Source organism: Montipora capricornis, chromosome 5 (genome assembly GCF_036669925.1).
Source record: "Montipora capricornis isolate CH-2021 chromosome 5, ASM3666992v2, whole genome shotgun sequence".
Classification (NCBI taxonomy): Eukaryota; Metazoa; Cnidaria; class Anthozoa; order Scleractinia; family Acroporidae; genus Montipora; species Montipora capricornis.
Window position 1 is genome coordinate 31,491,252 of NC_090887.1, and position 15,000 is coordinate 31,506,251.

At 39.2% G+C, this 15,000-nt stretch overlaps 1 protein-coding gene, 1 long non-coding RNA gene and 1 pseudogene across 3 annotated transcripts in view; 1 reads left to right on the forward strand and 2 right to left on the reverse strand.

Annotated features, from left to right (window-relative positions):
* LOC138050054 (uncharacterized) overlaps positions 1–3,698 on the reverse strand; it is a 5,200-nt gene extending 1,502 nt beyond the window's left edge. The window contains exons 1-3 of one of the 2 annotated variants that reach the window (XR_011132548.1): positions 3,041–3,698; positions 2,214–2,275; positions 1,028–1,329 (exon numbers count right to left, since the gene is read on the reverse strand). This is a non-coding gene — a long non-coding RNA (uncharacterized lncRNA). Of the gene's footprint in view, positions 1–1,027; positions 1,330–2,213; positions 2,276–3,040 lie in introns of those variants that run through there. The other variant, XR_011132549.1, reaches the window with a different exon arrangement.
* Positions 3,699–3,891: 193 nt separating this feature from the next.
* LOC138048717 (broad substrate specificity ATP-binding cassette transporter ABCG2-like) overlaps positions 3,892–15,000 on the reverse strand; it is a 24,435-nt pseudogene continuing 13,326 nt past the window's right edge.
* The window catches only part of LOC138050053 (collagen alpha-1(XIV) chain-like), a 2,994-nt gene continuing 233 nt past the window's right edge, over positions 12,240–15,000 (forward strand). The window contains exons 1-3 of the mRNA XM_068896547.1: positions 12,240–12,417; positions 12,838–13,109; positions 14,706–15,000. The exon at positions 14,706–15,000 is cut by the window's right edge and continues 233 nt beyond it. Of these exons, the coding sequence (XP_068752648.1) occupies positions 12,324–12,417; positions 12,838–13,109; positions 14,706–15,000 (661 nt within the window). The 5' untranslated portion in view covers positions 12,240–12,323. The remainder of the gene's footprint in view (positions 12,418–12,837; positions 13,110–14,705) is intronic.

Here is a 15,000-nt window from a genome sequence, read left to right on the forward strand (position 1 = left end):
AGGAAGGATCCACGAAGGATACAGGCTAATTTTATTTGCGTATGAAGAGTATATGAAAGAAACACTGACCCCGTACACCCCAAATAGTCATATTTTCAACTGAATAAATGTCTGAAAGAAAATTTCCCGTGAGCGGAATTTGAATCCTTTTTCCCCCGCTACTAGTCGGGTGTGATAGTGAGCTGACGTAACGAGGACGACGGCGGCTACGAGGACTTCATTTAAAAATACAAGTTCGCGTTATTCATATCACTACGAAGCTTTTTGATGTCGTTTCGCGTTAAAAATGTGTATTAACTGTCGCGGAATTAAACTGGTGTGAGTAGGTTGGAAGCGTAGAGAGAGAACTGAAAATTTATCGTCATGTGCTAACGTCCTCCACAGAACCTTGAATTTGGTCATTTCACGTCGTCATTTAGGAGATGACGGCAAAGAAATGTACCAAAACCGACCTCCGGTCGCATGCTCTACTCATTGAACTACCAGAATTCATGTAGAGCAACCGTGGTTTATCTGGGTCCTGAATGGACAATCTGATTTTTTAGTTGTTCTTTCGCACGTCGCCAAGCAACAAGTTTTCCAACCTTCCCACCGACGCGTACCTTAACCATTTCATTCCCAAGATCAAAACGTTCATTCTCCTAACTAGTACAATAGATGTTCTTGTTGAGCAGTCATGAGAATTTGGTGTTATATCAACATCACACCCTTTAAGCTAATAATTATCTTCATTCTCAATACCTGTCTGACTAACATTCCATTGAAATTTTGAGGAGAATTAATGCAGGGTTTTAAGGTGGTTTATCTGGGTCCTGAAAGGTCAGTCTGGTTTTTTAGTTGTTCTTTCGCACGTCGCTAAGCAACTAGTTTTCCAACCTTCCCACGGACGCATTACACCTTAACTCTTTAATTCCCAAGATGAATACGTTCATTCTCCTAATTAGTACAATAGATTTCTTCGTTGAGTAGTCATGAGAATTTGGTGTTATATCAGAATCACACCTTTTAAGCTGATAATTAACTTCATTCTCAATACCTGTCCGACTGAAATTGTGAGGAGAATTTACATGCTGATCATTCCTGGTAGTCAAAAGGTTAAAACTTTTGTGTCATTTTGTTTGTTTGTTTTTTAAGAAATTCCAAAAGAATCCGTTTGTGGCGGACTACGATTGACAAAAGCTTCTTCATTTTTCCTTTTTGATTAATCTTAGAGCTATATAAGCAAATGTCATGAGGACAACAGTCATGGAGGCCAGTGCCAGTTCATTGTACCACAAGTGATCAACAATAATTCCTTGTGAGGACAAGTATTGATTGCCATTACTCAAGCTGCAAAACAGCAAAACAATGAAACAAATCAATCCTGAATTAAAATGATAATGATAAATATACTACTACTACTACTACTAACAATAAAAATTAAAATATTATATTAAATTATATTAATAATATTCTTAATGTTATAATAAGAAGGCAAAACATGGGTTCCCTGCCAAAAACACAGACAACCCAACAAAACCAAAACATAGCCTCGACCCAAGGCCATATTACTGGGAAACGAGAGGTTATCGCTTAGCGCCAACACTATATCACTCCGATTTATAAATAAAAATATGAACACATAAAAACATAAATTTCATGACGAATATTTATTAGACCATTTTCCTTGCGGGATTTTTCAGGTCCAAAAAGAGAAACTGTCAAATTGAGCAGATCAACAGAAAAAAAAAATCTATCATAATTCGCAGGAGGGGGGTAGTAGAACGCTGTTATACTCACTGCTCTCTGATGGGGTGGTTTAGAAAACTATGAGCACAAATGAACATACAAAGGAAACAATGGACCCTCAACCCAAAACAAAATTGAGCTTTGTCGTATATCGATTCGATGAGATAACGGATTGAAAAGAGCTAGATGGTATTTGTAGCCTCCAGTTGGCGGTTTTGTCTTTTGGAGGGCGAATGTGAGCGACAAAGCCGCGAGGGGAATGGGGCAGGGGGAGAACATTCCCCTCGCGGCTTCGAAGCGCTTCTTATCCGAGAGAGACATCGCTGCTTGCTACAGAGGCTATGGACTCTGGAAAAGAGAAAGCTTTGTGCCATGATGTATGTAGAGCTGGTGCAATACTAGACCTTCACATTTCACGGCCGGTGCCTTAACCACTCAACTTCGCTAACTATATCGACACCAAATCGCGAATAAAGAAGACATACCAAAGGGTAGAGTTCGCTGGACAATGGAAGTGCATGTTGTGAAGCTCATTGATCTCTAGTATCTAAAAGACAATGGATGAAATAATTACGTACCCAAATATGAGAATATTTATTTATACACAAACGACGACGGCAACGGCAACGACAACGCCAAAAAGCAGAAATATTATTGGTTAAAACGGGAAAAAAAATCGTGCTGCACGGGCGGCACGCATTTTGTACCTTCCTCTCCCGTACTCGTCAAAACAACAACGACAAATTACCAATTTTAAGATTTTGACGACAACGTGGACAAACAACAATGAATCTTTCCTTCTCTCTGTTTGTTTCAAATCCGTACGTACCACGCAATAAGGTTATAGCCTACTTCGCCCATAATGTACAACATAAACAAAGATGGGAACGTCATGAAACACTTAGAATAGCTCAAACTAATAGTTTGAAACTTTAAAGCGCCACTGCCCTTCTTAGCAATTTTCAAAAACTAGACAACAACTAATAATAACTAAACTCTTATTTTAGCTGATTCAGAGATCGCGACATTCACACACAACATTGAAACTCTGATTATTCCAGCAAGAGCCTGGGCGTACAAGTATAGAAAACCGTATGAACACAAGTGCATTTCGTGATTTATGGGCACGAGTGATGTTTTGAAAGTTCTCAAAATTACGTCGAGTGCTGCAATTTGAGAACTTTCAAAACAGCAGGAGTTACTCCATCATCGTGTTTCTATAGCAACGTCCGTGTTGCACTCTATAACCTACTTATGCATTCGTCATTGACCACTCAGAAGCGTGATATTCTGTTGAGAATACTAAAGTTACCTCCATTGCATAGCGGAATATGCTGATATATTTTATCCATGCCAGCCAACTAAGAACAGAGTTTAGATTTATTAAGACACCACCAAATACCTGTTAGAGAACATAAAATAAAAGAGCTATTTTACGAAACTGATTTTAGTGCGAGAAAAAAAAAGTAGGAATAGCAAAAGCCAGCCTGCATAGATGGGTTTGTCCGGGCGACAGGCAAAATTCTAACAACGAACGGCAAAGCCGAGAGAAGAAGTGGAGAGAATGTGTTTTATTACAAGTCTCCGATTTTTTAGTTTTAGTGAGGCTTTTTATACAAAAACATATTTCTGAACTTGTGTGCATGAAAATAAATTGCTTCGTTTATTGCTGATATAAAAAACGAGAATCGTAAAGAAGCAATACGTAGTGTGGATGGGGCTTTCCAATGAAAACAGTTCGTTGTGAATAACCATAGTTAATAGAGGGGCTGGTTTTGAAACTCGGCAAACATCAAAGGAGCAAACAAAGAAGCCAAGATTTAGGTGGGAAAGTCCACGACCGTGCACAATCTAGCTTTTGTTTTGCGCTCATACACTATGTATGAATTACGTAACCAACACGTTTCTATTGGTTAGTTCCTCAGTACGGAGTAAACAACTATTGTGTTTTGTGCACGGTCAAGGCCAAAAAGGAGAACAAAAACCTACCAAAAAGAAATTTGGCCGTTTTCATAACTATTCCCCTGTATTAACTATTGAAAAACTTACTTTAGACATGATGAAAATAAACTTGATTTCACAGGGTGCCGAATTAAAACACAATAAAGAAAATCCCCTAACATTAAAAGCAAAAACGGAGTCAATCAATAAATTGAAAAAAAATCACTTACCATCATGGAGGTTTGCTATAGCGAAGGTCCGTACACATGCGCTGACAAAGAAACCCACACCGCAGGCACAGAGATTCGTCAAAATGAGGGTGAACGTAAAAATAAAGAACTTTGCAACTTGACGATCAAGGCCTGCAAGAAAATTGAGAAAATTTGGAGTATTTGGTGCTGAGAATATACTAATAAAATAGCATCACAATTTGAGCAATGGACTGAAAAAGAGCCTCACTGATCCCAACAGATGTGGCTTCGCAGCTCAATTGATAAAGCATTTTATTATATAAACACCAATGAAATACCAAGTGAGCTTTCGCGCGAAAACAGGGTATCTTTACACGTGAAAAGATTACTGTTGGTATGGTTACATATGAAAATTGAGTGTTTCGATACCTTTCGTGAAATGATTTAGTATTTCATTGGTGTTTATATAATAAATAGAATATTACATGGCCGCTTGGAGATACGAAATTTCTCTTCTCGTGTTGAAAAATATTTCACGAGTGAGCGCAACACCAATGAAATACTTAGAGCGATTTTCGTATGACCTTGAAAAAGTGTTCGCAGTTTGTTTCAAGGACCAATGTTTGGCAAGATTAAAACAAACCACCTCCTCATTCCCGCCAAGGAAACTCCTAATATGGGCAGTAAACAGTTCGATTGCCCAATCACATTACTGCATTTCAAATGACGTCAAAGCGAAACTTTCCAGAGAGTTCCATGGAGAGATGACGTTATTTGCATCCGAGTTCGCTAAGCCAATGAAAATTCGCGCTCGTTTGTTTTTGTTCGATAAGCCAATTAAATGTTTTGCATTTTTGTTTACATTCTGTTTTTCCGTTTATTTTTCAAGGTCATATGAAAGTCGCTATCTCTTAATCCAGCATGAGCGTGAAATTTTGTTTCATTTTTCAAACTTTTTTGGTGAAAGTTTCATTTCCTTATTTTTGTTTTTCAAGAATATCAATGTTCAACAAACTTTAGGAGAAGAGAAATAAACTCCTTGGTTAATTTTCAATCTGGGTTAATTGAACAAACGGGATCCGGGAGGGTAAGCGAATACTTAGGAAATCACATCATGCACAACGAAAACAATTACCTGTCATAAAGTAAACAACGACTGAAAATATAGAGGCAGGTACAAGACGAAGGGGGATGAGGTCACAGAAGACTGGCCAAAAAATACACCGAGATTCTGTAATATCCACTCGCTGATTCGTGTCTGCAATGCAAAGACAAGGCAAGGTTAAAAATGGTAACAGAGCTTTCTTGCGCCAAGAATGAAGAAAAGGCGTAGAAGGTGAACTTCTGGCGCCAGTTGCCTGAAGGGTGGATAACGCTATCTACTGGATGAATCACTATTCACTGGATAACGTAATAATTGGCTTTGCTAGTGTTTATCCACTGGATAGCCTTATCCACCTTTCGAACAACCGAGGCCTGCTGTTCTGCTGAGGGGGGAGAAAAGGTGAAAAAATTGTCGGCTACAATATAAACTACTTAAATTGATTCAATCACATTTTGACGTTTTCTGTGATCCATTACTTAACAGACGCACGGCAACAAGGAATCTATTTGTTTTATAAAATAAAGAACTACAAATTTCTGATGATGACGTCAGCTATGCGTCTGTCCTCAAATAGATCATAGGTGAGAACCAATCAAAACGAGCGCATGATTGAGCTTATTAGATAATAGAAAATAGAAGAATATTCAGCAACTGACATGAATGTTGGTCTTTCCTTGATGAATAACTCAACTGCAGACAAATTTCCAAAAACCGTGTTCATCACCAAGAAGAAGAACACACCCACCCTGAAGGTAAAAAAAGAAGAGAACAAAAGAGTAAAGTAAAAGAACATCAATTCAGCCTCTTTTTCAAAGCCTTTGAACATTTCGCGCCACATTCTCAGAAAATCACAGCGACGAGTGAAACAAATTGTAACTTGCCCGCTCAAGTTTTCCAGCGTTTTAGAACGGCTATACCACCATGAAGCAGATACATAATGATGACCTCAGTAACGTGAGTATGAATTTACGATGCGGTGAAACATCACCAAACAATTAAAGAGATTTCCCCATTGTTATCCGAGTTCCTAAAGGTTGGTTCCAATTCATCTAATACCGAGGTTGATTTAGCAACAGAACGGGAACCTCAGTTGACGACGCGAGAGAATGCGGAAAAGTCTGAACTCTACTTTAATCTGACATAATATGGACATTTTTTTGCGCGCGCCGTTGTCAACTGATGTTCCCGTAAGCGCCGAAACAAACGGTTCTAGTTTAAACAGAGTAAATAGCGGAGCTCCGCGCGCGCGGAGCAGCATAGTTAAGAAAATATGGTAACCCATCGATGCGAGAAAATTTGGTTTTGGTCACCGTACGACCGTTCGACCGTACGTCCGTCCACCCCTCCATGTATGCCAATGTGACCAGTATCACGTAACCATATACGGGCTCAAGTTTAGAGCTGATCAAGGAGGCAATTTTAATAACAAATTGATGTCAGTTTTTCATGCGTCTGTCCTGTTACTGATCATGAATCTCGTCATAACATTGTCAAAGTAGCTGCTGATAGCCGCTGACCAGTATCACGTGACCATATCGCGGCTTCGAGGTCAGCTGTTTTTTTAAGTTGACCGCTGACCGGGGACTGGTTGTTGATTGGATCGCAGGCTCAAGCCAGGTCAGACACTCACACCTGAGCATAACGAGGCTTAATTTTTCACGCTCTTTCAGTGGCTCGACGCGGCTGCACGTCGATGCTACGTCACCAAAACTCTTGACAGTCTATGCTCTTCGTGTTGTCCTTCGTGTTCAGGTACGGTTTGGAAAATATTTTTTCTTGCATTTTTCGCTGGTTTCAAAGCAAGGTTTGACATAATATAGCTGTGGTCAGGACACACTTGTGGCTACGTAGTTATTCAAGTCAAGCACTGAAGGGATATAAACTTAAAGCTGAGTGTTTATTATTAATTTCTTTAGTGCTGCTTTTTGCTCTGAATTGCAGTTTCTGGTATGTCTTAAGTTTTTTAATTTTGAATCTACTAAGGTTGCAAGATGCCTGGACGGCCTATGTCAGAAGAACAGAAACGAAAGAAGAGAGAAAGAGAACGAGAACTACAAAACGGTACACCAGAAATATCTTAAAGTTGGACACTAAACCGTTTGTTATTTCTACGGATGAGTTATTTCAAGTGGATGCATATTTCTAAAACGTGGTTTAGTCGTTTTTTCCTTTGTTCAGGAATGAACCTCGAATTTTTATTGTTAACTGGAATTAAATAACAATCACCTGTACTCTTTTTGGACAGAAATAATCGATCTGTTGCTGGTTTGTTTGACCTTAAAATGCAAGCGAACAAGAAGTTTTTTTTACTCCGCTTCCCTAACTGTTTTTCGATGTGCCTCGACAGTGACAAGAATTTTGCACTTATGTTCTAAACATTTAATCGCAATGAGTTCTCGTAAACGTATAAGGAGAAATATCACCAGCTTGTGTTTTTAGAAATTTGTTTAGAGCACGTGCAGGTAATTTGTTGGAGATCTTGTTTGAAGTTTGTCCTTTGTAGCCGATTCTGGTTCTAAGCCAAGCTGGCATGTTTCAATGAAATACATCGAATTGTAAATGATCTCGTTTTCAGAGATAAAGTGGAATAAAGTACATCGACAAATCTTCTTATTTCGATGTGCCTCGACATTGACAAGAAAATTTTTAGCTTATGTTATAAACATGTAATCGCAATGAGTTCTCGTAAAGTAAGGAGAAATTTCACCAGCTTGTGTTTTCAGAAGTTTGTTTAGAGCACGTACAGGTAATTTGTTGAAGATCTTGTTTGTGATGTGCCTCGACAGTGACAAGAAAATTTTGCGCTTATGTTATAAACATGTAATCGCAAGGAGTTCTCATAAAAGTAAGGAGAAATGTCACCAGCTTGTGTTTTCAGAAGTTTGTTTCGAGCACGTACAGGTAATTTGTTGAAGATCTTGTTTGACGTTTGTCCTTTCTAGCCGATTCTGGTTCTAAGCCAAGCTGGCGTGTTTCAGCGAAATACATCAAATGTAAATGATCTCGTTTTCAGAGATAAAGTGGAAAAAAGTCACTGAATAAAGTACATCGACAAATCTTCTTGTTTCGATGTGCCTCAACAGTGACAAGAAAATTTTGCGCTTATGTTATAAACATGTAATCGCAATGATTTCTCGTAAAAGTAAGGAGAAATTTCACCAGCTTGTGTTTTCAGAAGTTTGTTTCGAGCACGTACAGGTAATTTGTTGAAGATCTTGTTTGAAGTTTGTCCTTTCTAGCCGATTCTGGTTCTAAGCCAAGCTGGCCTTTTTCAGCGAAATACATCAAATGTAAATGATCTCGTTTTCAGAGATAAAGTGGAATAAAGTACATCGACAAATCTTGTTTCGAAGTGCCTCGACAGTGACTAGAAAATTTTGCGCTTATGTTATAAACATGTAATCGCAATGAGTACTCGTAAAAATAAGGAGAAATATCACCAGCTTGTGTTTTCAGAAGTTTGTTTAGAGCACGTACAGGTAATTTGTTAGAGATCTTGTTTGAAGTTTGTCCTTTCTAGCCGATTCTGGTTCTAAGCCAAGCAGGCTTGTTTCAACGAAATACATCGAATTGTAAATGATCTCGTTTTCAGAGATAAAGTGGAATAAAGTACATCGACAAATCTTCTTGTTTCGATGTACCTCGACAGTGACTAGAAAATTTTGCGCTTATGTTATAAAGATGTAATCACAATGAGTTATCGTAAAAGTAAGGAGAAACATCACCAGCTTGTGTTTTCAGAAGTTTGTTTAGAGCACGTACAGGTAATTTGTTGGAGATCTTGTTTGAAGTTTGTCCTTTCTAGCCGATTTTGGTTCTAAGCCATGCTGGCCTTTTTCAGCGAAATACATCAAATGTAAATGATCTCGTTTTCAGAGATAAAGTGGAATAAAGTACATCGACAAATCTTGTTTCGATGTGCCTCGACAGTGACAAGAAAATTTCGCGCTTATGTTATAAACATGTAATCGCAATGAGGTCTCGTAAAAGTAAGGAGAAATATCACCAGCTTGTGTTTTCAGAAGTTTGTTTAGAGCACGTACAGGTAATTTGTTGAAGATCTTGTTTGACGTTTGTACTTTCTAGCCAATTCTGGTTCTAAGCCAAGCTGGCGTGTTTCAATGAAATGCATCAAAATGTAAATTATCTCGTTTTCAGAGATAAAGTGGAATAAAATACGTCAATAAAACTCCTTGTTTGACCTTGAACCGACAAAGACGATCTGTCACATCACGAGCTATAGTACGTCTTTGATTTATAATTTTAGCGTGGTTCCTATTCGCTGGCTTTTGATAGTCGACTCTGAAATCTTTCCTATTCCGTTGGCTGGCTGAGGATTTGCTTGTTACTTTTAAAACTCTTGCGATTCAAGAAAAATTAATTGCCTAACTGGTGAATTCGACAGTAAATTTCGCTGGAAAAACCGATATCACACTCATCCCTTCGTGATTCATGCGATCAGTCGGTTTTTCGGATGAAATTAACTGTGGAATTCACTAGTTAGGCAGCGAAGAAAATGACATAATTAAGTAATATCCGAGAAAACCAAAACGCGGACAATTTCAAAGCCTTTTATTTTCACTAATCCTACAGCCAGTAAGAATAAACAACCTGGGAGCTCCGCTTTTAAGCTTGGCTAAATCTATATGTTAGAGGAGACTGTTTAGGAAAGCCGGCGAACCAAACAACGGGGCGCTCTGACATTGAACGTACCTGTCACGTGACTCTGACCGTGCAGGACAAACTAAGATGGCGGAAGGATTAGACGAGTTGAAGACTTTCACGAATTTCAAGACTTTTTTTTAGATATTTAAAATATGATGAAAAATAGCTGGATGAGCAATTTACAGCCACACGTAATGATAAATTCTCGTCAAATTAAAATGACTAAAGAAATACTTATAAAGGAATCATTATGTCTTTCCTACTTTCTTTGTGTCATGATAAATAACATGATAAATAACATGATAAATAAACAGTCACCTGTTTTGAATACCGTGTTCATCTCTCTTGAGTCGATAATAAATTGCGCCGACAATTAGAGCAAAAATAATCATAACGATCAACTGTGGGGAAAAATTAAACAACAATTAGCACAAAATAACAAAGAAAACTAGATATCATCATTGTTCAGTCGGACTTCCTGTTAAAAATGGCGGCTACGCGGGCAACGATTCCGGAATCGCGAGGTCACGGGTTCAAACCCCGTTGAAGTCCTGAATTTTTCAGGCTTCTCCACGCAATTGTAAAAATTGCGTTCTTAACTGTGAAGATCATAGCTTCACTTGATTTCATATCCGCATTTCATATACCATTTCATCATCGATTCATTCCTCACCGGACCATTAGAACCCACAAATGACCAGCTCCCAACGTCAGTGGCTTCATAGCTCAGTTGGTTAGTGCGTCGCACCGGAATCGCGAGGTCACGGGTTCAAACCCCGTTGAAGTCCTGAATTTTTCAGGCTTATCTACGCAATTGTAAAAATTGCGTTCATAACTGCGAAGATCATAGCTTCACTTGAATTTTGAAACGCTAGGCATTTTGTGAAAACAGCCCTGCCGACTACGGTCAAATTGAAAAGGCACATTGAAAATTAACCATAATCGTAAATTCAAAGGCAAGGATGGGTTGTTGTGATGGTCGATCTGATATACACAGCCAACGTAAGGAAAGTTTATTGATTCGCCAGTTGACCCCACCTTCGTCACTTTAATTTTAAGCATAAATCTTACATATAGCCTTTTAATTGCAATCTCAAAACGGAATGTAATGCGGCTAGTAAATATTAAATAAACAGCGCTACAGTTCTTTCTGTAACAAATTTTTTTTACCGCGAATCTGTCCATTTTGCAAATCCCACTAGCCAGAATTTTCTTACTCCCAAAATCCCGACAATTTGCAACCCCCCCACCCCCCCGATGCACAATTAAATACTCAAAATTAAAGACCAACAAACAAATAACGAAAGAAAGAAAGAAAATAAGGAAATAAAATGAAATAGAGTAGAATGGAAAGCATAATGTTTATCACGTTGTGAGTTTAATGTTTCTGATTGAGACCCAAGCCTCTCATTGCCTGCAGACCAGCTGCGTCTGACGTACACAAACAGGCATCACGCAGAGAACTGCGAAGTGTCTTTATTATAGGTGGAGAGAATTAAATTTACAATTAAAAATATTTTATGGTTCCCTTGGATTGGTATAAAGCTCGATTCAAGGCTCTTTGTGAGAATAGAACGACAGAAGAAAAGGCTGGGTAAGACGTTGGGTACAAGTGTGGACAACAGTTGTTCTTTGGTAATAAAGAGTATAAAAACGACACGGCCTCCAATGTGATCGCCTGTCCTTAGATGGAAACAAAACTGCATGGCAAACTGTACATACTAGTCAATTGTCCGAGGATATTTTCAACTTTGCATTTCTTATAAGAGATGAAACCCTCAAATGCAGATTTCCAGTGGTGAGCAAACCCTTCAAGACGTTTGCTTCGTATCTTGTTTAGCATTTTACTCCAACTGCGCTATTATTTTCTCTAGGAATATTATTGCTATTATTGCCGTTGTTTTCGTTTCATTAGGTAAGAATATGCGAACAAAATTCTTGTAGTAAACCAAGCAAAGGAGATTATACTAAGGCTTTTGCAAGTAAAGTGAATTCGCAAGGCAAAATGTATTTGAAATGCATTTGATAAAAGGACAACTTCTCCTTTCTGTCAACCAAAAGTACCTCGTTGAGCTTCAGGTGTCTCTCAAAGACAATAGGCCATTTCCGAGTTCATGTCTGCCTCCTCTTCAAAGCGAGTCTAAGTGCAAAGGAATTAGTTTTCATTCATATGTAAAGTAGAACTAATTACCATCACAAAAACTTTGCACTAAGACTCGCTTTGAAGAGGAGGAGCACATGAACTTGTAAATGGCCTTATTGCTTAAGTTGTTCAGATAAGTACAAGGATCACTTCTCTCTTTCATGTTGGAAGCGTTTGCCGATAACGTTAAATGTAACACAAAACTACCGACAAACCCCTTAAATTAAGCGATCGGATTCAAGTTCAGATAAAGGCAAGAACAAAAGGTTGGTTTAATCATGTCCAAACAGCAGGATCACAAACAAAAAAATGTTCAGCGGATCCAAGGCTCACCCAAATCCACCGAAGTAGCCATGGGCCAGGGGAAATTCCTTTACTTATCTTGACATTTTGAAAAGCTATGGAATGCCTTATGATAAGAGGACACTTCTAATATTTCATGGTTTGAAAATTTCCAGAGAGCACATACACTGATGCCCATCTATGTGCTACACGTGAAACTTAATTCATTAGAAGTGGAGAGATCATAAATTACAGATACATAAAACCAATGACTTTCTTTATAGAAGTGTTGGTCGCTTTGCTCGTGGCAGAGACATGTTGCGGCCAAGTGTTTTGGGAAACAGCGGAGGATATTTACGAAAGTAAGCCTAACAGATAAGATATGAATGTCATTCTATTTGAACTGCCCACACTAACTTTTTTTTGTAGAGAATGATTGTCCCACTTTCTATCTTGACCTCTAAGCCATAAGCAGAAAAGTGAAGAGATGCATTCATTGGTGATGACTCGGGAATACTCGCAAAAATTCCGAGAGCTCCTACAGCAGTCGAGACAACATCGGAAGGTCAGCAAGTTACAGGACTACAGTAGACAATTAACTATGGCTGACGTACTCCCCGCATACTGAAATGTTTTTAAGAATTTGACTTTACTTCAAAGAAGACTGGGATTAAACTTAGTTCCCAGAAGCGTTTCCTTTCGCTCCACCAAAACGGTGGAACGCAGAAGGATCTCAGTACAGGAGTTTTGAAAGTTAATGCGCACAACATATTGTGTTTTAGGTTTGCGAGCTATTCCTCCACTTGAAGAAACGAGACATAAAATGATGACATATCTCCTTGATCGCCATGACAACTCAAGAGACAAGAGATTCACTCCATATTATGACGTCGTGTTTGTTCTCGATTCATCCGAGTCGATATCCAGGGCCGACTTCAATGTCAGTGTAAGTGTTGTGAAGAGCCTGGTGACAAGGTTTGAGCCTGACTCACGATTCGCTGCAATAACATTTGGTGCCAATGCATCTGTAAGCTTCAATTTTAAGTCACCCAAGGTAAGCAAAAGGATCAACACAGGAACTGTTCTAATGGCAAAAGGTCCCCAATTGTAGCCCGTACCAGGCTTTCAGATTAGAGGACTTAGGCAACGACAACGGAGAGGGCAATTAGAACTTCACAAATTTGCATAATTACTGGGCAGTTTGCACGCCCTGCACGTGCATTTTTCGCTTTTGACCATTTATTTGCCATCGGCAGCAAAACAACAACCTAATATAGCCAAATTTAGGGTTTTAGGAAGAACCTCAGCACTCGAGGATAAATAATAATTTTCTCGCCTAAATTAAGCGCCGTTCCGACCAATGTAATTTTTGAGGAACTACCACAACCTTGTCATATTCAAAAGGTTGAAATAGTCACCAAGTCATGATTACAATAACGCAAATTTATATTTTGAGATGACGTTCTCGTTGCCGTTGCCGTCGCGTCGTCGTTAGGGACCTTACGATCTACGACGGCGACGTCAACGAAAACGTCACCTTAAAATATAACTTTGCTCTATCATAAGTCTTTCGAGATTATTCCTTAGCGTTCACGTCGTACAATGTGGGCGAAGTATTCTAGAACTAAATCGGTACGAGCGGTTTCAGAGTGAAAATAGAGAATGCAAGGTTCTGGGTTCCATGCTCACGCTGTCGTCAAAACTTCAAATTTGGTGATTTCACGTCGTCGTTATGCAGAGAACCGCACACAATATGCGTTAAAATGCGTGCTGCACGTGCAGCACGATTATTTATGCGCTTTTAACCAATGATATCATTGTTTTGTGGCGTTGTCGTCGACGTCGCCGTCGTAGATCTTAAGGTCTCTGTTGCTTAAGTTTTTTTACTGTGGGATGTGCGGGAAATGAAAGCTGAACTCCGAGCGCTGAAGGAGCGCGCGCGGAGCACCACGATTAAGGTCCCATTGATGCGAGAAATGTTGGTTTTAGCTATGACGTCATTCGCGACCGTCCGTACTTACGTCCACCCCTCCATGTATGCCAATGTGACCTCAGTGAAGGGGTTTATGTGGTTTGTATGTGCAAACATAATTGCTTTTTATGGACTGTTCGAAATGATTTTTCACGGAAAAACCTCTGCTAAAGGATGGAAAAAATCTCAGGGAAACGCTTTCGAGCAATTTTAGAACGGGAGCTGGAAAACAACATCGAGGAATTGAGGTTAGTGATGAAGATAAACATTTGCGTTGGAGCCATGATTTTTAAATGCAACGAACTACTTTGTGGCCGTCTTTTTGGCGTTGATAAAATGAGATATTCTAAGCCACATTGCTATAAATAATTAAGTCCAGAAAAGTTAATTAGTTTCATAGGTCTTTGAGGATCCATGTTTTCAACCGAACGCAAATGAGATAAACAACCCGGAAGCTCCGCATTCAGGCTTGGCTAAGTCTATATATTAGCAGAAGTGCCGCCAAAACAATTAAAACTGGGGACTGGGAATAAAAGGCGCATACTCTCCCCAAGCTCTTTCGTTTATTTGCACACCTAAAGCTGATAACACAAGACCTTATTAAACAAAGTTAATGCAAGGTGTTCCTCTTAAGTCTCTTCACTGTTCAATTCTATACTTTCTATGGTTATTCACCAGCTCACAACTGAACTACTTCTCAGTAAAATGCACCATCAAGGAGGAAACAAGAGCATACTGAATGCTCTCGAAACGACACAAAACGGATTGCTACTGAACCGCGACTCTGGAGTTCGCGAAGGAAGCCAAAAGAGAGTGCTACTGGTAGCTAATGGGCCTGCTACAGAAAACCTACAGAGCTTAACTTGGGCAGCCAGTCGGATCAAAGCACTCGGGCCAGAAATCTTTCTTGTGGCCCTCGGCGACAGGATACCCAGTGTTAAGGAACTTGTCGCGATACCGACTTCGACGGATG